At 39.7% G+C, this 23,871-nt stretch overlaps 1 protein-coding gene across 2 annotated transcripts in view; it reads left to right on the top strand.

Moving 5' to 3' along the window:
• LOC146504900 (sodium/potassium/calcium exchanger 3-like) overlaps positions 1-23,871 on the top strand; it is a 126,636-nt gene that overhangs the window by 30,347 nt on the left and 72,418 nt on the right. For both annotated transcript variants that reach the window (XM_085183140.1, XM_085183141.1), the window contains one exon: positions 23,746-23,865. In XM_085183140.1, the coding sequence (XP_085039266.1) occupies positions 23,746-23,865 (120 nt within the window). The remainder of the gene's footprint in view (positions 1-23,745; positions 23,866-23,871) is intronic.

Genomic DNA, 23,871 nt, shown 5'->3' with positions numbered 1-23,871 from the left:
GTTTGCAGCTTGCAGATTGTTAATGCTATCCATCAAGTCATGGATACCGTTACTCCCCAACACTGCTCACAATGATGTAGAATAGGCAGAAATGATGAAACCTAACAGCCTAAATGTGACACAATAAGGTTTCACTGTCTCCAGTTAGGCCCTTAGGTTTTTGGATAAGGACTTTTTTGTTGTTGTAATTTTGCCTCTGTACACCACCACAGTGGATTGTAAATTATGTCAGCCATTTTTTGTACATAAGTCCTTGTTTTAATTTTCAGAGACTCAGAAGTAATTGGGCAAACTAAAATAACTTAAACAAGGTTTATTTGCAGTCTAGAAGCCATAGACATCACCAAATACTATTTCCATTTATTTACCCCCTACTAGGGCTGTGCGATATGACCAGAATCTTGTATCCCGATATAAGACATTTATCGTCCCGACAACGCACAGAAAAATTTTACATTTGCTTTCTGTAAATTCTGTGAATCTTGGGCAACTCGACTTGAGTCAAGTGTTTTCAGCTGGGCTTCGTGTACCTGGAGTCTATTGTTTTAACCGATGTTTAGACATAAGTTGTAACAGCATTTTCTTTGTGAGAATTTATTACACAGCGTGCTGCTGGGGAAAGCCTGTTTTAACGTTGAAGTCGAAGGTTTATTTTGAGCACCTGGCGGCTCTTCTCATCTGTAAACTCTGTCCATACTCTTTCACGTGATTCTTCCGTAGGTAGAAGAGGTTTGCCGCGTTTCAGTCTGAGGTGGGGACCGGTTTCCTGCATAAATTGCACAGTACAGTTTTCTGGTCTGTGTCAGACTTTTCATAACCAAACCATTTCCATGCTATGTTTTGACTGGTCCTTCTGATTGTCATCATTTCAGTTTATTTTGAAAAATCTCAACAGGATCTTCCGCTTTATTGTGAAAGCTTTATGTGGAAAATAAACAAGCGGATGACGGAGCCGCACACTGGGCTTACCGTCGTTGTTGCTAACAACAATGTGTAAAAACAGTCACTTGTCTGTCCGTAGTGTGGTTATTTTAAATATAAGAGAAAGAGAGAACTTTAAGAAATTAATATAGCCACTACAGTGACCATTAAATCGATGAAAAAATATTGCCATAAACAATTTATTTTGTGATACCATGAAATAAATGATAGCGTAATATGAAGCGATAGACATTTTCATATTGTCATCCGATATATATTGTTATATCTAACAGCCCTACCCCCAACCCCCAACACTTTTGTAATTGGAATAATTTTGTTAATGCAATATTTCTGTTTTGCAGTACACTTTAAAATTCATCCTGCTACTTCTGTCAGCAGGCACATCATCAGTAAGCAGTAGCCTGGTTCACCTGGCAGCCATATACAGTATGACAATGCCTTAACACTGCCTCCACCATTTCTGACATATACGCTTTGGATCACAATCGGGTTTTTTCCAGAACTAAGCAGAGGTTTGTTTGTTTTTTCATGTCTTTTTTCTGTTGAAGGAGATTCACTGTTGCAGAACTTGATGATGATAGTCCTTGCTTTGGCTAGATGTTGTGAAGAGGTTTTTCTTAAGCAATGATTACCTGATTAGATAGTCGTATTTTTTCAGTTTCTTCTTTGGTCTTTTGCAGCAGCCCCCAACCCCCGGGCCTCGGACCGGTACCGGTCCGTGAGTCGTTTGGTACCGGGCCGCGAGAGTTGAGGCTCAGGTGTGAAATGTATGGTTTTCAGGGTTTTTATCGTTTTTTAGCATTATTTTATCGTTTTTATCATTTACTCGGTTTTCCTTGGTCTTTTCACGTGTGTTATGAATAAATTTTCTTTTTTTCGGTACCGGTCAGGGTTTTAATAGTTTTACAATTTTCATTAGTTTTTATTTTTATTTAGTTTTGACTTCAGATTTTCAATTTTATATCAGTTTTAATTAGTTTTTACCAATTGTTTGCTAGTTTAGTTTAGTTTTTATTTCTTGAAAATCCTTAGTTTCAGTTTAGTTTTGATTAGTTTCAGTTATAGTTTTAGTTGTGTTTGCAATAATTAAGTGTAACAAAATCCCAGTTTCATCATATCAGTCATTCTGCTTATCCTTGGGTATGTTGCTATTCCAGCTACCATACTGCACCCTGGACAGGTCGCCTGTCTGTCGCAGGGCTAACACGCAGAGACAGACAACTCACATTCCCACCTATGGGTTCTTTAAATAAATAAATAAAGGCAGATGAACAACCATTGATACCAGGCAACTATAAAACGTATATCTTGGCCCCAATGAGACTATTAACTCTCGCAGCACCGGGTGTTCGTAATTGTGGTTCAAGTGAATTGATAAACTTTTTGAAGGTAATTGACTCACACAGTGTAGATATCCCCGTCCTGTTGTCTCGGGATGCATCACGCTGCCTTGCCTGGGGTTAGCTTCTGTTTTCTGGGGATGAGTGTTGAGTGTGCTCCCTTACCTTCTCAAGGTAAGCTAGGTTAGCCTTCTTGTGTGAGCTTTTCAAGTGCACTTTAAGGTTTGTGGGATTTTTTCCCCTTTAGAAATGTCCCTCATAATTTGTCTCTTTCCACTACAAGACACTTGCTTTATCCAAAACACAGTCATATTCAAAGTAATCCCAAATTGGACTCTGGCGCTTTCTCCTGACTTTTCCTGACATGATTCTGCGCGTGGACGGAGCAGCAACACAGACGACTCGACTAACGTACTGCCACCTGCTGGCATAATGAGACACAGCAAGAAAAAAACCTGGAAACTAAACTTCATTTTCACCCTTGACTCTTGTATGACACGCACACATCAACGAAAACTAAACACATTTTTGCTATAAATTCAGTTAATTTTAGTTAGTTTTGTGAACACTCATTCCAGTTTTAGTTAGTTTTCCTTTTTTTGTTTTTATTTTTATTTCCGTTAACGAAAGTGTTTTTTCACTTCTAGTTTTCGTTATTTCGTTAGTTTTCGTTAACGATAATAACCTTGGTACCGGTACTAGTTTTATTTTGTTGTATTTATCCGTGACACCTTAAAGGCCGATACATGAAAATATTGTCGGGCATAAACCGGTCCGTGGCGCAAAAAAGGTTGGGGACCGCTGGTCTTTTGGGACTGCTGAGCTGCCCAGGGCATTCATTCAGTTGTTTTCAGCCATACCAAATGTTTGTTTCAGCATGTTTAATATCTCTCCAATTGGTGATGAGGGAACGGGCCATATTCAGCCATGAAATTGCTTTTTTGTTAATTATCCAATTACTTTTGAGCCACTGAATATAAAGGACTATGTATAAAAAGGTCTGTAATTCTTGAAGAGTTAATGCAATATTTTTGTTCAAACGAAACAATTAAAGCTGAGAGTCTGCACCACAGTCATACCTTGATTGCTTGATGAAAAAATGTCATGTTGAAACAATTATGGAACTAACTCTATTGGATGCTAGTAAAATTATTTGGCTGTGCAAACAAAATACTTGGTCACAAATCCAAATTTATAATAAGGATATAACTAATTCTCCCTAAAAAAGGAAAGAAAATGTATTTTATTATTTATTCCCTTCTTGGATACTCAAAACCTGCTATCCTCCTACCAGCTCAAACCTGTGATCTTCTCAGAATTCCCTAAGTAGCTCCTGTTAGCTGGTGATGATAGAGTTGGATGTGTGATTGAGCTCTCCAGCAGCGATTAGCCTGCAGAGCCCTTTTGTTCTCCTGAACAATCCAAACACAATCACAGCACCATTCACCTGCACTTAGCACGGCCAGATGAACCCATTGCGCTTTTAATTACTCCGATCAGATTAATTATACTCTCAGATGACTCCCAGTGAAATTTTGCAATTTCTGTGTATCTGTGTTTGTATTTGTGCGTGTGCGTGTGTGTGTGTGTGTGTCTGGCCTCAACTGAAGAGCACCTTATTACAGTAGAGATTAAAAAAATCTTTTCCCATTGAAAAGACAACTATACTGAGGAGGAAACTACCTCCTTACCAGCAGCCTGCTCCTCATTGAGAGAGAACCCAGGGTTTAATAGGCAGTCTGGCTGCCAGAAGCTATTCTGTAAAAAGTTTCTAATTTGTTTCCAGATGGAACATATATTTGGGAGACTTTGGGATATATGGAAATTGAGGCTTGGGAGTTTAACAAATTCTCTTGATCATCTAAGTAGTTGTAGAAAAGTCTTAGTGACACAGATTGGATGTCAGCAGCAACTAAAAGGTCTGTGTGTTTCGGTCATCTCCACGTCTCACTGCCCTGCTTTCTCCGTGCCTTTTCCATGTGTCCTCCGGTGTCCTTATGTTTTCAGATTTGTTTATTAGTTCTCCCAGTTTAGGTTTGTTCAGTTCTGCCCCCACGTTGTTTTTTGAGCACTGTAAATAAACGTCACTCGCATCTCCACCGCCGTCTGCATCGTGGGTCCTCATTCATTCCACCACACGACTGCTGCCCCAGCCGTGACAGGTTAAGATTACCTTAACGTCAACTTCTAGATTTTCTAGTTTATGAAACTATGCATTTAGTTTCAGGGACCAAGCAATAAGACACAAAGACAAATTTGTTTAAAAAAAATACAATTCATCTTTTCTCTATTGAATGTAAAATTGATAAGTGTCCATAAAATCCACAATTATTTAAGGAAAAGAAAGAAAAAAGAAAAATAGGTCTTAAACAAGGCCAAATTTACAATGAAGCAGAGCAAACAAAAGCATAACTAAGTCTAAAATAAGCGGAGTAACAATTCTCCTTCTTATTTTATTTGCAGTTCGCAAACAAAAAATGATGCATTGCCGCTAGTATAGAGTATAGACTGAAATAAGGCTGTATAGACACAGACTAGCAGACACATAAAAGGAGAAACGACTGATAAACACAACAGATAAACCTCAAAAACTCTAAGATAATAAGTCAACAAATAATTTTTACAACCCAGTAATTAACATGTCATATCATATATAGCACTGTTGCCTCACAACAAGAATGTCCTGGGTTAATCAACCATCTGGCCGGGGCCTTTCTATGTGGAGTTCTCCCTGTGTTTGCGTAGCCTCTGTCCTAGTTAGGATGCCATCCCGTCTTCATGTACATTTTTAGACTGGGAAGTCAAATGGGAATCTTTCCCATTTAGCTTGGGCGTAAATTTTGGTGTATTGATAAATAAAATGCAATAAAGTGCAGCAGAAACACACTTGGTGGACAGCGTATGATGTATACATGTGAATGCACCGAGTGGCTGACGTTATGGTGGCTGCATCAATCTTAACAGTTTATGTCAGTAATAAATTCTTCTATAATTTTCACATTTTATACACAGGTCACCGATTGCTGCGGTCTTTACTCATAGATACACACACACTATTCATCTCAAGCCTCCTGTGATATGATGCACACTTCCTCCGGTCCATTTTTGGAGAATTTAGGCAAATGCACCGTGATTACATAACTACCTTGTCTGAAGTAGTTTCTGCACTGAAGAGGCAATTTGTGCTGAAATGTGTGTACAAGCTTGTGTGTTTTGTCAGGACTCTCTACACACTCTACATAAAACATTTCCATAGTGATAATCTTTGGATCTGTCACACATCCTTAGTTTATACTTCTCTGAAGCTCATGAATTATTTCTAATGCAATGTTTTTGTGTTGTGGTTTTATTGTAGAGGTTTAGGTTTGAATGTGGGTGTTTTTAGCATCACGTGTGTTTGATTGAAATGACAACCTAATGCTTATGTAATACATTCACACACTGACATTACATTGACATCATGTTGGTTATTGTATGTGACAAGTATACTGGATGAGCTGCACATCCAGAGAGACAAGAATCTGCTCTGGGCCAAAAAGAAAGAGCAGATTTAGTTCATTTGTCTGCGGGAAAGGTCAGAGAAGTCAAATTAAAATAGAAAGTGGTTCACAGAGAAGATGATTTGATGCTCATGTGTTCTCTTATTTTAGGGATTCATCTTGGCTCAGCTGACATTTTGCTACAATTTTCTCTTTCCAAAATCTGCTACAAAAGAAAATACAAAAGAGTTGTATTTGTTGTTCCTGATGTGAGGGCATGGTGGTTAGCACCGCTACCTCACGGCAAGAAGATCCTGATTTTTACTCCACCATCTGGGTTTGGATGTTTTCCCCATGTTTGCATTGGTTCTCTCTGGTTAATCCAATTTCATGCCGCAGTCCAAAGACATGCACTTAGTGGGGTTAGGTTAACTGGTGAATCTAAATTCCCCATAACTGTGAATGTGAGCGCGAAAGATTGTCTGTCTCTCTCTGTCAGCCTGCGACAGACCGGCAATCTGTCCAGGGTGTACCCCACCTTTCCCCTATGTCAGCTGGGATAGGCTCCAGTTCCAGTGTGACATTGCATTCATCTTACCATTCACCTCAGCTTTCCCTTATAATCATCAGGTCAAAACTATGAATACATAGCGACCATACAATCAACCAGCTTCTTGATGAGTTTACTTTCGGTATAATAGTCCCCTTGAGAGCCAGTTTCCTCACATTGCTAGACATGTTCTTGCAATTTTCAAATACCTTCAAGTCTTCAAGTGAGTTTCTCTTTACTTGGATTAGTGGTTCTTGAGCTTAGTAAAATGTTTTAGTAGTTTAGAATTCTGACTTTAATCCTGAAGTTAAAGTCAGAATTTTGGGACTTCCGGTGAAGATGGTTGGCTAGAAGACGTGCTTTCACTGTGCTCCCGCTCCCACCTGTATTTATTACAGTGTAATGTGCGCTACTGTCTCTATTTTTATCTAAACTATTGACTGAGATTTTTGGGAATACGCAACAGCCCTAAATACGCTTTTTGGATGACAAGTAATGTCGAAACAGACGAAGATACAGACTCGAAAGACGACGGCCGCCATGACGAGCAGTGCTAGCCAAACTGACATGCTAGTAGCAGTGGGCGACCAGCCCTCGCCCCCGGTGGACACCGCAGCTCTCATCCGTGAGGTGACTAATAGCATCAGTGAGGTAATTGACCAAAAACTGTCTACACTGTCTGGGACACTGGAGAAAATTTCGTCCTCGCTGGAAAACGTCTCCAAACGCGTTACGGAGGCAGAGCAGAGAATCTCAGATGTGGAAGACGGGGTGACTGACCTCGCGGTAAGACTGGCTGAAGCTGAGGAGAAGATTAAGATCATGGCGAAAAGCTTGGATGATTTAGAGAACCGCAGCAGGCGCAACAACATCCGCATTATTAATCTGAAAGAAAGCACGGAGGGTGAGAGTCCTATTCAGTTTTTTGAAGCCTGGCTGCCTGCTACGCTCGGGCTGCGGAACAGCTCCACGGGTAAAGCCCGCATTAAAATTGACTGTGCACACCGGGGCCTCGGCCCGTGGGGTGCTCACCCCAGGCCGGTGATTATTAAGCTCCACAACTCCAAAGACAAACAGCGGATCATGGCAGCAGTGAGAGCAGCCCTGGAACTTCACTACGACGGACAGCAGATCTTTATACAACAGGATTTTTCCTACGCGATTCGTGAGAAATGCTTCTTGTCGTGCCTTAATTGACAAGGGCATCCGCTTCAGAATGCGCTACCCAGCGACGCTCGAGTTGAATCACAATGTCACTGAACACAAGTTTGATTCGCCTAAAGATGCACAAAGTTTCATCAATGCGCTGGACAGCTGATACTTGTCCCGTACAAACTGAGGCACTGTTGGATTTAACTTAGAACATGACATTGGTTCAGCACGCCATAGGACGCGTAAGTCAACAGTGTTTAATGCAGCTTGAGGGAAAAGAGACAGTTTAAAGGGAAAATAGAGATTTGTTCATTTTTTGAACCTAAAGTGGCTTTAGGGCCAATATCTAGTATACAGTACTAATTGATTACTCAGTCTTTAATTTTGTTTCACAACTGACAGTAACCCGATTTTATTCAGGTTTGGGAAGCGGGGGTGGGGTTTTGTTTTGTTTTTTCTCAGATTTGTGACTTTTTTTCTCAGATTTGTGACTTTTTTCTCAGAATTCTGACTTTAATCTCAGAATTCTCAGTTGTCTCTATAGTAGACTAATCATATATGTTAATTGAGCTTTAAAAAAGGAAAGATCTTAAAATTGCAGCATTTTCATTTTAGCTCAGATTACAGCTGGTTTGTTGACTGGCCCGAACTATAAAAAGTGACAATCACGCATCAAAATGATGTCTTCATGTTCTTTGTTTAGTCTGACCCAACAATCCAGAATCTGAAAACATTCACTTTACTGACGTGTGTGACAAGTGATGAAATCCCTGTTGTAGGGAATAAGAATAAAATAAATTAAAAATAATATAGGACAATGAGAAATTCCATGATTTTTGATATTGTTTTTTGATATATTTTAGCTGTCATAAAGGATTTGTTAGGGCTGCAGCTATTAATTTTTTAAGTAATAAAGAAGTTTTCCAAACACTTAATAAGAAATACTTAAGATTGCAACTCTCTTATTAATGAGCATCAATAAATATTCAAAAGATAGAAACACAAGTCTTTTAAAATGAACCGGTCATTGGTTTCCATTTTAGAAATGATTTAATAGTTTAATTTCCTACAGTTGTCACAAAAATACACATTTCACTGAATTTACATGTCATATTAAAATCATATAATTATTTTTAACTCAATAATCTCAAGTACAGTAATGTCAAGTAAACATACAACCTAAACTAAGGCATATAAGCCTTAACTCGGTCTTGTTGGAGGGCTTCACTATATTAGTAGGAGGCAACAAGAGTTCTGACAGTATTGTATCTCCTGGATGAGATAGACTTAGTGTTTGTTCATGTGTGTGCGATTTGTGCACGTGTATCTTTGTGATTACAGAAAATAGATGTTGTAAATGTTCAGGTGATGCTGCTGTCAGGAGCATCAGGACAGGAGAGCTGCTGTCAACCTTCAGCTGCCTAATTTAAACATTATGTCAGACTAAGTTGTAGCTGTAATTTGCCTATTTTTGTTGTAGCTTTCTCAGTGTAAGACAAACAGTGCTGGATGGGAGCAGCTACAAAGCTGTGTTTGTAGCCTGACTCCTACCCAGTAAGGTTTTAATGGTGATTCCATTAAACTGCTGCTCCTCGATCACTAGAAACACATTCTCTTTCACTTCACCTGAGCTGACCATCGCAGTTGCAACCCCAGCATATTTCTTTTTAGCCTGACAGCCACATGACCTCTCTCAATCTCCTTCCCCTCCACATGAGCCACATCTTCAGACAGAAAGAGAGATGAGAGTGGGAGGCCATGGAAATAGTCTGAGATGACAGCACTCGCACACACTCACAGCAGTAGTGGCGTCTGACAGTGTCAGCTAATGAGACCATTAAAGCGCTGTCTCACTCATTAAGCAGCAATTAAAGAAATGGTCTGACAGGCTTTGCGTCTGGTCATAATCTATCGAGACGTATGTTACACAATGGCACGTAAAAGTAGATGTATAACACAGTATTCCTTCCCTCTGGAATATGTTTGTGACATCTACAGATACAGTATTTCTTTCAAACACAAGTGGCCATGTAACCACTCACAGTCTTATCGATTTATTGATGGGCAATCACACAGAGAGGCTTAGTGAGTGGATGAGTGTATGCGTGTCTGAGAGTGAGTGAGGTGTGTTACACACTGTTTCTCAGTGGTGCTGACAGAGGTTCACTCTGATCTTGCTCTGAGATATTGAGTGGATGTAGCTGAGCGCTTGCAAAGAGGAGTGTTTGTGTATTTCGCTTGGCAGCATGACAGCAAGGATTTGCAACAGTGCATTGACTGCTTGACTGCCTGGAAGAGTAAATTCTGTGTGGAATGCTGCTGCACCCACTTAAGGTGCCATCTTATTTCACTTTTTGACAATGTGCTGATTTTTTTTAGCTTAAGCTGAAAGTGTCTGAATTAATGACAGTCTGTGTAGCATAGGTAAAAAGCACCACAGATTTTTACCTCCTGGTTCGCAAACATTCGGCTGAGCCGCACTCTCGTGGTTGTAATGTTTTAAAAGTGTGGGCTCAGAATTTTTCCAAGCTGGCTTGAAACGATATCAGTGGTCAATGTGGGGATGCACAGCTCCTGAAGCAGTCTCCTTTTAGCAGGGTAGGGGAAAACCAACACCCTGCATTGTTGATTTCGTGTCTCTTGACACCAAAGCAAATGATGGCATGAGCTAAGAGTCTGGGCTTTAGTCCAGTTGTTGCACGTGTACAAGAGAATGCATGTGACTGAAAGTTTCCCTCCAAACTAGGCACATTTATCATCGCTTAAAGATGAGGCTGAATTTCAAGAATCTTAAAGTGTGGTGATTGCAGTACCTGTTCTGTTAGCAAAATTTAGAAAATAGCCAAGGCTAGCCCATAAAATAGACTCTTAACCAGACCCCAGGAGACTACAACTACAAGTTCACAGATTTTACTGGCACAAAGGGAACTTTAACCGTGCTGGACACGAGAAGGAGTCTCTGGAAACTAAAGATAGCGCCCTGGGAGAGAGGAGATGAGGGTTAGACAAAGCACAAGTGTGCAGAATGGCCGGCTCAGGTTTGAATTGTGAGTTCTTACTTGGGAGTCCGAGTCTGAGGGTGAGTCTGATCTGTAGGTGGGGGAGCAGGCAGGTGAGGATTTGACCAAGTTTTCCCAGAGAAGGTGGAGCAGCTGGAACAGGTGAGTAAAACTGGAAATGTATCCACTCTTAAGCCACACGGGAATCACTGGAGAGGAGAAGCACAAGGAAGTTGGTGCAGGAGATACTCGTGTTAATCTTATGAAAGATTTATAGAATAATGAGGTGTGCAGGCCGGAGAGTAGGCTGCGGGAGCCCTGCCCCATCTGTGTGGAGCCTAGATGGACTGCGCTGATCCTCCTTGAAACAGAAAATGTTAGCATTGCAGAAAAATAGGTTGACCAGCCCAGTATTCTGTTTCCAAATGGTCAAGGGCAAATAAGGCCCCGTCGTGCTAATTTAAAGTGATCTGACATTAAATGAAAAAGAAGACCAAACTAAGTATGTGCGGTATGTTTAATAGAAACTGAGTGTAAGATATATGCTGGAAATCGCATTGTATTATAAAACATGCATATGAAAATCAGAAAAAGTCCATCTTACTGTATGTATATGTGGTGTGGGGGAGGGAATGGCCAGAAGTAGACTGCGAACATGGTTAAAATTGCTGGTCCACACAGGTAATGTTAAAATCACCACACCACCTCCAGAGAAATGCCATCGAATGGAGCTCTTGACTTATACTGAGCGGTATCACCTGCTCTGTCCAGCTCTACCACTCACCGTGACTGTCAAACTGTTCACACACAGCTGCTCAGAGTGGCAGCTCTAATAAACACAGCACATAATCTTGTTCCAGCCTATTTCTCAAAAGTGAACTGTTGGTGGGTTTTGGACAAACAAAGACATCTGCAGATGTCACTGAGCTTTGGCTGGCTATTTTATTGATGAAAATGATCATCGTAGCCCTAATAAGTTTAAAGAATTGATAACATTTTAAAAAATTAGTATAGATATTTACGAACTATTAACATCAACGGTTTAATGTTAATTCTAATGCAGAGATACTGCATTCTGCTGTATACAGTAGAATTCTACTGTAGTGTTTCCCACAGATGGACTTGACTTGAGGTTCCAGCTAGCCTTTGCACTTTGGTTTTGTGTTTTTCCCGCCATCTTGGTCAACCAGATTGTTTGTTTTTTATGCAGTCACTTTCACAAAAAGTCCCATCTTCCAGCAGGGCACACCATCATGGACTGCAGGTGGCAGAGACACCCCAACTAGAACCTGTCCAATGTTTTGGTCCAATTTATGCCATAGCATTAGCACGTGGTGATACTGCAGATGAGTACACTGTATCTGTACTTAGGGATGCACCGATACCACTTCTTTGGAAATGAGTACGAGTACTTGCATTTCAGTACTCGCCAATACTGAGTACTTAATAAAAACATGATTTAAATTTACAGGTAACAGCTTTAGTCCTATAATTTAACAAAAAACAAACAAACAAGGGACTAGTTTGGAATTAAGAACATTTATTTAAAATGAAAAGCATGTTGTATGCAACATATTACAGGATAAATAATTATAAAAAAACAAAATTTAATTTTAAATTTGTTCGTCTGTTTCTCTGTTTAGAAGTCTCACTAGCACAGTCACAGCTGGGATGACATCAGAGGCTAGTGCGTCGTAGCTGCTCACTTTTTTAGTTAGTTCCTCAAAGGGGGCGAGGATGGCAACAGTCGTCTCCATAAGAGCCCATTGGTGAGCGGTGAGATAGTCAGGGAGTTCGTGCTCGGACACGCCCAGCACTCACTTTTTCTCAATGAGGGACTGGAGCATGTAATACGTGCTGTTCCAGTGCGTCTGTACGTCCTGCTGCAGTCTCTTTATTGGCTGGTTGAGCTGTCCCTGAATGTCCTCGAGGCGGGAGTAGGCTAAGGCGGAATGTTTAAAATGCCCAACTATTTTCCGTCCCACTGCTATAGCATCAGCTATGCTCCTCTGTGCTAATAAGCATGGGTAAATAAGCGTGGGTAAACTCTTTGTACTCGTTGTCGTGTTTTTGGTGCTTGATTAAATTGCTTGTGTTAAATGCGCTACATTTTGAGCCTCCTCTGGACAATTTCGCTGAGCACAATTTGCAGTCCGCCTTTGTTTTTGCGTCTTCGTTCACTTTGAAATAGTTCCACACGGCTGATATGTCTCGCCTGCCCTTCTCCCCGCTCTGAGCTGCAGCCGGGGCCTGGGGGCGGGCACTCGGGGCCTGGGGGCGGGCACTCGGCGCCTGTGATTAACCCCTTACATGCCGCTAAAAGATAGACAGGTCTCAGACCGTGGTATCGGTCCCCGGTATCGGGGGACTTTTAACGAGTACGAGTACTTTAGAAAATGTGGTATCGAGGCCAGTACCCGATACCAGTATCGGTATCGGTGCATCCCTATCTGTACAATATGTAACACTTTACATAGAGAAAAATAATACATAGAAAACAGTAGCACACATATTGTTTCCTGTGATGATAAGAGAAAATATATAAATACATCTCATGTAGTATGGTATAGGAGAGTACAGTACGAGTCATGTACTCATGGCCTGATTATTTTCTCTCTAGGAAAAAGGTTGTACCTAGCATGGAGGCACATGTGTAAGCATATATCCACACATGACGTGACATGTCATGTAGTGATGCTACAGTCATGCTATAAATAGAAACATGGATTTTGTATGCATGTATGCACACACATAAGCCTGCCAGGGGACACTAATGAAGATAAAGTACCTAATTAAGCATGACAGTGAGGAGGGATGGGCAGCCATATTAAATAATGTAATGTTAGGTGGGCAGGTGGGCTTGAACCTATAGGCAGTGTGCTTTAACCAATATAGGACACTTTGTAAATATGTGACAGGAGAATGGACGGATGTTGCTAAGAGAGCAAACTCTGCCTATCTGTATACTCTGCTCACAAAAATAAAGCAACACTTGGAATGCAAATGTCCACCAAACAACTGTGCCTGTTGATGAATGGCAGCGTTGGCCATCATCTTCCTGATCTGAGTCATTAAATACACTGCTCCGTACAATGAAGGAACACTTTGAAAACACCTCTGATTTTACAGGGGGGAAATAAAATCTACTGATATGGACCGGCTAATGTTTTAGGAATGAAAGGATGCCACACAATTTGATGGACATGAAAAGGATCAGGAACTGAGGATCTCCTCCTCGAACTGGACCTTCTTTTACAAGAATGACATCAAGCTTTAGTCAGAAAACGTTGACTAGCTGATCCACCTCACTAGGATCTACAGCACGGTTATCAAACTCAATTGCACAGGGGGCCAAACTCAAAGCACACTTTAGGTCGAAGGCCGAACAGGATAAACATTTATTGAAAACAATATTTTTTTTAGCATAAATATGAATAAAAATAGGCAAGAATATTATTCCAGAATAAATAAACTCAAACTTTAATTAACTTAAAATATTTTGCTCTCTAATATAAAAATATATCCTGTCAAAATTATACAAGTTAGAAATATGAACATGCTGCAGCAAACCCACATGGAAATATTAATACCATTTGTGCTTTTCAGCAAAAGTTAATATAACAACAAATCAAAACATTCAGTTTTCTTTGGTCTTAAGCCATTTTTTCAGAGCTGGATGCTTGGCATCTTTTTTTTTAGATAAAACAAGTTTGTTTAGGTTTGGTGTGAGGTCGTGTGTTGTGGAGAATCTCAGGATTACACAGCAGCTCAATCAGCTCCGTCTGAATCTGTACAGGTGCAGTTTCCACGTCCATGGAAATGCGTTGTGAAGCAGCTTGAAATTCTTTTTTGAGCTTCAAAGTCACCAAAGCGCAATTGCACAATGTGCTCAGTTTATCAGCAAAGTGCGCATTTGGGAAGACTGTTGTGCCAGCTTGGTTCAACATTACTTGGCAACAGGGAAAGTGAGGCAGGTTGAAATGCCTTCACTGTATCAAACACGTCAGCCATCATGTAGTCACGTCCCTGGAGCTGAAGGTTTAAGACGTTGAGATGAGCTGTTACGTCAGCCAGAAATGCCAATTCCACTTTTCATTTGCTGATGGTTTAAACCTTTAGCTCGGATAAAGTTTACGGTTTGTGTTACAGTGTTCATTACATGCTCTAGTTTTAGGACTTTATCACACAGCGTTTCCTGGTGTATCGTGCAATGATATGCTGTTAACTCACCTTTACAGTTCTCCTCCTGCATCTTTACTTGCATCCTTCCCACTAGTCTATATTCACAGTGCTCCATCTGTTATAAGTCCAACAAGTTTGTCTCAGGGCAGTTTCATGTCGGTTACATTTTGACGTTTTCAAAACTTGGTCACTAAACTTGGTAAATGGCTGGGCTGATACAGCTATCTCCTCTGGTACAATAAAACTTCACAGCAGCCTCACTGTGTTATTTTGCTCTGGTGAAAAGCATCTGCTGAAATGTTAGATTCTTCTTTAACTCTTCTACTTTCTATATCTTCTGCTCTGCATTTAGGTTTTTCAGTTTATCCTGATGTTTTGTCTTGTAGTGCTGCCTTGGATTCCTTAATTACAGCCACATTAGCTCCACAAATAAGACACATGGGTTAACTGAAAATGTCAGTAAACAAACTCATCCTCCCATCGGTTTTGAAAGGCTCTGTTTTCAGAATCATCTTTCCTCTTCGCCATTGGAACGTGGTAGCCTAGCATTCAGCAAGGCAGCTGAAGCGCTGCATTATGGGATCTGTAGTTTGTGCATTATCAGCACTTCATATCGCCAGGTCATTAATAACAATAATAATAGATCTAAATAAAATGATCTTGCAGGCTGGATACAAATGCATGGTGGGCCAGATGTGGGCCAGATGAGTTTGACACATATGATCTACAGTGAGGAGAATGGATTGTCATTCAGATAAGGCTAAGTGTAGATGAATGGTTGCAAAGACAGTGGAGGTGAGCTGCACTGAAAAGATGGAAGTACTGGAAGGCAGAATAGCAGATATACAGGATAGCTACAAATGCCTGGGTATCTCACAGATGAGTGAGAACCATGATGCATGGAGGTCAGCCACAGCCAAATACCTCCAGAATGTAAAACTGGCTGTGAGAAACCACCTGAACTGTAGAAATAAGATCCAAGCCATCAATGAATACAGTAAATACTATGGGTCACGAGATAGCCGGAATAATAAGCTGGCTACAGGAGGAGATAGATGCCACTGATGTCAAGACACGATAACTCCACCTGAAGTCTGGCACCCTGAAGCTCCTCTCAGATGAGCTGCTCCACGAGTACCTCTGGCAGTTAAAGACAGAAAATGGTGAGGAATAAGAGGAGCTGTCATGGATGACCAAGCCTCTGCATGGGACGCGCCACTGACAGATAAAAACCCCCACCAGTGGTTAGAAAAGACCAACCTAAAGGATAACACAGAGGCTCGGATCATGGCGGCACAAGAGCAGGCCCTAACCAACAGGCTCCAGCAGAACGTCTTAACATCCTCCTGGTGTCCATCAGCTCGTTTAGGGTTAGGTACCCCTCTGTAAGTAATTTTATCTGGCATACCTCAGTCTTATAATAGGGACCACTAATATACAAACAGTGTTGGGGAGTAACGGAATACATGTACCACCGTTACGTATTTAAAATACAAAATATGAGTAACTGTATTCCGTTACAGGTACCGTTTAAAAAGGTGGTATTTAGAATACAGTTACTTTGTTGAAATAAATGTATTACACGGGGGTACTTTCCTGCTTCATATTGTGGCGGGTCAGGACTGTTTGGGTTTTGTTTGACAGCTACGTTCTTTAGTTCCAGGCGGCAGCGTTGCGGTTGCCATGGTTACAGGGTGCCGCTCTCGCTCTGCGTGTTTCCTGGGTGAGAGAGCGCCTGTTGTTGTTGTTGTTGTTGTGCTAAGCTAATAGGCAGAATGCTACAAGCATAGCTCTAAAGAATGTAGCCTCATGGGCAGTGTAGTCCGTGCTGCAGGGAGAATGGACTGCCATACCCGTTATGTGTCTGTGAGCGCCAGGAGGGAGAAAAAGGAGAGTCGAAAAGTATGAGTTATCATCGAGCAGATACGGGAGCTGGAAGCATGTAAATATAATAATAACCACTGCAGCCAAGAAGAGTGCCTGACGAGTCCAGTTGTAAGTAAGCTATTAAAACTCGACTGTACGCTTTGTTCGCGTTTTCCTCCGAAACTTACTTAAGTTCTAAAGTTCAGTTGGAGCAGTCTTTCAACACCTCTCTCTGTCTCTCGCAAGCAGAGTTGACCCAGACAACAAAGTAAAGCTATTTTTCGGCTATAGGAGCCCCACACAGAACCCATATTAGTCAGAGGTCCCTTTACTACGGTTCGGAGCCGCGGACCTTCAGTAATAGTAATAAATCACACAGCAATAGTACATTTATGTAGATGTAAAATGCATGAAAATATGTTAAGTAATCCAAAGTATTCAGAATACGTTACTCTCATTGAGTAACGTAACGGAATACGTTACAGAATACATTTTAGGGCATGTATTCTGTAATCTGTAATGGAATACATTTTAAAAGTAACCTTCCCAACACTGTATACAAAGAAAATTTGAGTAAAATCAGTTTTCAAATTTTGGACTAAAACCTTTACCGCTGCATGTTTTACCCTAGCATTGACACTAAACAAAAGTTCAGAAAGGCGACTATAGACACTAAACTGAAACCAGCAAACCCACTCAGGAAAAATTACTCAAATGAAATTGAACTGAAAATAAAATGTATTAAAAAGAAACGGAATGTGAAATATAATGTACCTTTAATAATACTGCTAGTACAGCTAGGTGGGTGATTTGGTATAGTTTAATAAGAGCTATTTACCAGTTGCAACCTTAAATGTAAGCTGTAATCTTAAAGATGATATATTTATATATGTAATACTCTAGTGGGAGAGGACCATATACGGCAATGAATGATTCAGTTTTATTATTGGACATAAATGGATGTATATTAGTCGGAAATATATTAACTGTGTGTTTTTCTTTGTTCTTTTTCTAAATCTTTGATTTGAAAATGGTAAGATGTCTTGCTGAAATTTGATGAAGTATACTGTACTTGTACTTCTGTAGTTGAGGTGTGTACATCAGTTAAACATGACAGCTTTCATGTCAGCTGTAGTTTTTATCCATCATTTTTTTTTGTTCACTTCATCCAGCTTTACTAAAAAAAAAAAAGAACTGAAGATGAGCACTTTTTACTATTTAAAATCAAATGTGCATTTTTAGTTCATATGATCTCGATTGACATAGCTCACGTTCCTTTCCCCTTATCTGGAAGCCCTGCAGTGAACACCCCACGACGACTGCTGACTATGGTGTGAGTGACAGCAGAGCGCGTCTGATGGCATGTGCTTGTACTTTGGTTAGTCATAGTTGCATGTCTGTCTGTGCGTATGCAGCAGTTACTTAGTATTATATCATGAACATACCCGACACCACCGTGCGTCTACTTAGTTCCATCATGTCGCCATAGTAACCTCGTAGAGCAGGTAGCTCAGAAGAAAGAGCAGATCGTCTACTGAGCAGAAGGTTGATGCTTCGATCCTTGGCTCTCAGAGTCCACATGCCAAATATCTTTGGGCAAGATACTAGTTCATCTCCGATGCATCCATCGAAGTATGAATGTGTGTGAATGTTAGAAAGCACTTAAAAGCATAGAAGAATGTGTTGTGTGAATGGGTGAAGGTGGCATGTAGTTTGAAGCACTTTGAGTGTTCCGGGTAGAAAAGCGCTATATAAGAAATAGTCCTCAGTCCATTTACCTGAAACTATTTCATAGTGGCATCCAGTTTCACTGGTCAGCCAGACTTAGGAATGCAAAGATTCAAGCTATTAGGTAGTGACTAATGAGCAAGCACATATCGTGTATTGTGTAGTTCTTCACTGTCTTCAACAAATGTCACAGACACATAGGCTGGGGGAGGAGCATGCAGCATGAGGTCAAAAGGTGTAACAGCTGTATGGAGGCACTGGCACTGATGCAAAGTGGCACATTTCACCCTTCAGCTCTCCTTGTAAAAGTGTACACACTGTAAACAAGCGTCCTTGCACAGCTGTGCATTGTGTTTGACTGGAGATGTAATGTATGTTTAGTTTTTAGTTGATGTCCTGCAGCAGGTTTTGAGACACTGGTTTCTGGATCTGATGCAGTGCAGTGAATGAAATGTTTGTGAACAGTTATGATGCTTTTGTTACTAAAATTGTTGCTATAATTGAGCTTTAAATTGTAACTTCAGTGTATTAATCATGTAGTCATTTCATCCATGATCTTTTCTTTAATTGCTACTGTGGTTACAAAGACCAAACTGTGGCTTTTCAAGGTGTTTAAGCATGTTATATTCTCGTTCAACAGCAGAAGGGGTAGTGATGCGGAACCTATGTTAACCAAACCTTCTCACACGTGGTTCTCATTATAAAACTGAACGTGATAAAGCGTTTAGTAATTCAAAGCTGTCTGTCTCCAACACGGCAGACATCATGGCAGACAAAAAACACATACATGGTCTGTAACACTATGCACGTAAACGTGGATGTTAAGAAATACATTGCTTACACATACACATGTTATTGTCTAGCCCATTCTCATAGCAAAATGTAAAATACTCATGAAATTAGTTTTTGTTCCGGTACTTGAATTGTGAAACATTTTTAGTGATAGTGACCACAAATTTTTAAGTAATGTGTTTCAATAGGAAATGTATTTCCTGTCAGCAACACGTATCTTGTCTCATATTCGGCAGCAGCAACCTGGCTATCAAGAAAACAGCTTTTAAATAAATATTAGCCACTGTATTTTAAGTTGGTGATGTTTTTGTAAACCTGATCCATTAATTTTATTTCTCATTGAATTAGGAACATATTAAATATTACAAATGTGTTAAAAGAAGGCAAAAGATAAAAGAAAATTCTGCTACAGCTCACTCTCGACTATTTTTTGAGCACTCACAGAGCTGGACTTCTTTAGTATTTGGAAATTCTTTTGTGTAACATTGTACAATCAATGTTACACCAATCAATCAATGTGTTTCATTGAAAAAAGCAAGCACCACAGTCCAAGTTACAACTCTATTACTAAACTCTCTCTAACTGAAATGAAATAATGAAAAGGAGAAAGCAGGCGAACAGTATAGGGAAAGACTGTACAGGTATGCACTCAGCAGGCAAGCTACAAGCACTCTCCTGGGATGTATTATCATGTCTTCTGCTTCACTGTACAATGGCAGCATTTCCTCTGAGGTTTGGTTGCAGTTTCCCTGTGGAATATCCTCTTAAGTCTGCACCAATCTCACTATATCCAACATTCATTCTCTCGTCTGCTACCACATGCCACACAGCCTCTCCTTTCATATTCTGTAAATGCGCATATGAGCTAAAAAAGCCAAACGCTTCATCCCCAGTACAGGTGGTCACCGAGAGAAAATGGGAATGTAGCACCACAGAGCAGGACACAAGGCAGACACACAATAAGTACCATGCTGTCACTCTAGCCTTTTCCTTTTCATCCCTTTTATTTTATTTCCGTTACTTTCCTTGTAACATTTACTTTATCATTAAATTGTATTCAAATTGATATTGTGACACAAAGCAGAAAGCATTGGCATTGAAACATAAATATATTACAGACTGTTGTTTCTACCTTCATAATGAAGCAGGTGATTTTTATTTATTTATTTTTTTAATAATATAACTCCTTGGTTTGGATTTTATTATGCTTAAAGTTTTGAGTGACAGGTTTGCAGACACAGGGAGCAGTAGCTGCTCAGTACAGAGACAGACACATAAAATCTTTATATTATGACGATTACAATTAGAAAAGTGGTCCAAAGGCATAATGTTTCATGATGATATTTCAGTTTGAACATGGATTAAGAAAGATAATAATCTCATGCAGATTTGGTTGTTGAACTAGCGCAATGATACTGGAGAACACTAGCTGTTGGACTCCATGTATACCTGTGTTGTTACACCAGCAGAAGGACAATGATCTCAAAAATAAAACTAGGTCTGATTTCAATCAGACCTAGTACAATCAGCACCCAGTGTGCTTAACACACTACCACACTTCCTGTATGCTTTGTGCGCATATCAGAGTTAGCTAATCACCCAACATCATTTAGGATTATATACATATTAAATAGTAAATAAAATTAAAATAGATCTGTTCAAAATGCCAGATATATACTAGATGAAAAGCTCTCTTTTCCAAGTTCTTGCTATAATTGTATTAAATAGACAATAAGCCTTGGTTGCTAATTAACCAAATACTTATATGCCGGAATTAATTTAGCATAGTGTTAGTACATTATTTATTCCAGAGATCATGAAAACTGATCAAACTGATAAAAGAACATTTAAATGCAATCCAATCTAGTGCTTCCAGAGGAAATAACGAGGGACAAAATCCTCGGTGCTTGTTATGTGAAAAATCTGAAAGTTATTTGAAACAAATATGTGGCTGAATTAGACAAATGCATTCCAAATCTTCTGAAGTCTGTGTTCCCCTGTGTGTTGACGCAGACTGTCTCACTGCTAGTTATCAATTTATTTTTTATTTTTTTGTTTTTTCCCCTCATTAAATACCATGAAAATAGCATTGTCATAAATGACAATAGTGTTGCCATTTTTGTTATTTGTGTGTTACAATTTTCATAAAAAAACTAAAAGAAAACACGTTTTAATCTTTTGAGCTGGGGTGCTGTGGACACCCGAGTTTGTGAAAGCAATAACTCAAGAACGAGGCAACATTGAATTTTCAAATCAATACCATGGTTGCATCTCCTGAAAATCTCTGTGAAGTTTAAATCTTAGTGACCTTGACTTCAAGGTCAGAGGTCAACTTTTCTGAAAATCAGAGGATTTTCACATTTATAACATAGGTATGTCTTCTAGGAGGCTGAAGGGTAGCACTATATTTATATATTTATAAAGAATTACAAACAACAATTAGTTGATGCTTAAAGCAGGTTTATTTAATTAATATCCAATTTATTTACAATTACTTTCGAATTCATCTTTAACATTTGTTGTAGGTCTGATTGAAGGACTGATGTGATGCTAAGTTGTCCACTGCTCCGCTTTGAATATTGAGAGATTAGTTAATGAATTTTAAGCCAATTGTGCCCAAATTTAAGACCATATTCATTGGTTGTTTTTGTTATTTTGGGGGGGGCTTTTTTTCACAAGAATTGCTAGCTTCCCTAGAGTTTTGGCCACCCCAACAATCAGACGATTGCTAAGAAAGCACAAGGTTTTGTCCCCCTGTGATATTCATGTCAGTGCAGGGGGAACTCTTAGAGAGGCAAGGGACAAAAAAGGGATGCTTCAGAATCTTCGACAGTGTTATGCGCTGATTTGCATCCAAGGCCAACATCTGTTTGGTTAGCCTGACAAATAATGGTTGGCATTTTCAGGTCCTCGCCTAACCTTCATTAGTTTTACGAGATCATCGAGACGCTTAAGTTTTATAAATCGAGTTTCCTTGGATTGATAATCTGTCTCATATTGAAATTGTTCTTTGGTCTTAAATGTTGTTATAGTTGTCTTCGATGAAATAGTCATCAGTGTACAAGCCAGAATCCAGAGGATGATCTGGTAGCTGACCCTGAGTTTCAATTATGAATTTCAAAACATCATAATCATCTTCCCCAGGATAGACATGCGAGTTTGACTTTGACTGGAGACTCATGGCTGTTCACAACAATTATGTTTCCAGGTTTGAGGTCAGCATGCACTATTCCCACAGAACCCAGGTGGAACAGAGCGTTTTCGTTCATCCTGTAAACTTCGTAGCAGCAGCAGTAATGCAAGTTACTTCCCTCAAGTGAAAGCTTTAAATGTGTTTTTGTATATGAATATTTCATACTTTAAGGCTGCCTGTTTATCTAAGGGAGATGAACAATACATTATAATTGTACATAATAATATCACAGATGATAGATTAAATAAATAGATTTTAGATAGATGTGAAGCGAAATATGCATTCTTTTTTGGTAATATGCTGGAAAAGCTTGAAAATGAACCTTGAAAGTGCTTAAAAAGCTTGAAAAAAAGCTTGATATACCTGAAAAAGGTATATGAACCCTGGAGATTGTCTTATCTCTACTTCTCTGGTGGATTCATGGTGATTTATGTTTACATAATATTTACCTCCAAGGTAGATATTATATGAAACACGAAAACACAAAATACCTTCATGTTATTGATCTGTTACCAGTGAACCTAGTAAGTTAAAATGTTTCATTTTAGTGTCTCTTGCTTTTCCAGCCTTTTGTTACCCTGTCCCAACTTTTTTTTTAAATGTTTCTGCACTCAAATTCGAAATGAGTTAATATTTTTCATGAAATATGAACGTCTCAGCTTACACGTTTGATATGTTTTCTATGTAAAATTTGGGTTCGAGAGATTAGAAAAATCATTGCGTTCCATTTTTATGTCAGTTTTACATAATTTCACAAAATCTACGTATTGCTTTTGAATTTGTAGGAATTCAGGAGACGCTGGCTTTTTCGTAAAGGCCCTGATCCACCAAAAACTGCCATTTTACTTCAGCTGTAAAGCCTGCTATTCCATATCATTGCCTTTCTCTGCTTCATCCTTTCCTGCAACATGGCTGCAAAACATTTGGGTTTTTTGCATTTTGATAAATATAGTTGAACACAGTGCTATTTATAGAAACCCAGTGTGCTGTGCACCTAAGTTGGGTCTGTTGCATGGTGGGAGGGGAGATGGGTCAGAGGTGGAGCGCTTGAGGTTACTGTAACCCAGATGACAGAGCTGGAATGATTGGCCTTGCGGCACTCAGTGTGCCGCCACGCTTAATGCTCCCGCAGGAACATGGTTACACAAGATGCATGTCTCATCTGCCTTTTGTTCTGTGGGGAGAGGGAAGTTATTCAGAAATGTCAATTGACTGTGGAACTAAGAGCTTGTGCATTACAGCCATTATTCTGTTTGTGTATGGGCTGGTTATTTATATATATTTTTTAAAAGCAGACAAAATATAGAGAAAGTATGTCTGAAAATGTTTTGTTATATAAAACCACTTTTGCTGAATGCATAATCATGCATTCACTTATTTCACTTAACTTTGTCCCTTGTGTTGGAAGTGCCACTAATGATTTGTCTGATAGTTGGTTTGTAGTGAGTCTGTTTTTCATGAAACCTTCCTTAACATCCCAATATCTGTTTGTCTCCTTTCGGTCTTTTTTTCTTTCACTTAGGATATCATGTTTCCAGCTCCATGGTTGTGGAGGAGGCAAGATGGGAAAGTCGTCACCTTCTACAGGAAGACAACCACTCCAAGCTGTACTCTGAGCCTGAGAAGAACTGCACCGAACCAGGTGAGA

The sequence above is a fragment of the Neolamprologus multifasciatus genome, chromosome 13, assembly GCF_963576455.1.
Source record: "Neolamprologus multifasciatus chromosome 13, fNeoMul1.2, whole genome shotgun sequence".
Classification (NCBI taxonomy): domain Eukaryota; kingdom Metazoa; phylum Chordata; class Actinopteri; order Cichliformes; family Cichlidae; genus Neolamprologus; species Neolamprologus multifasciatus.
This window is presented reverse-complemented; position numbering and strand designations above follow the sequence as displayed.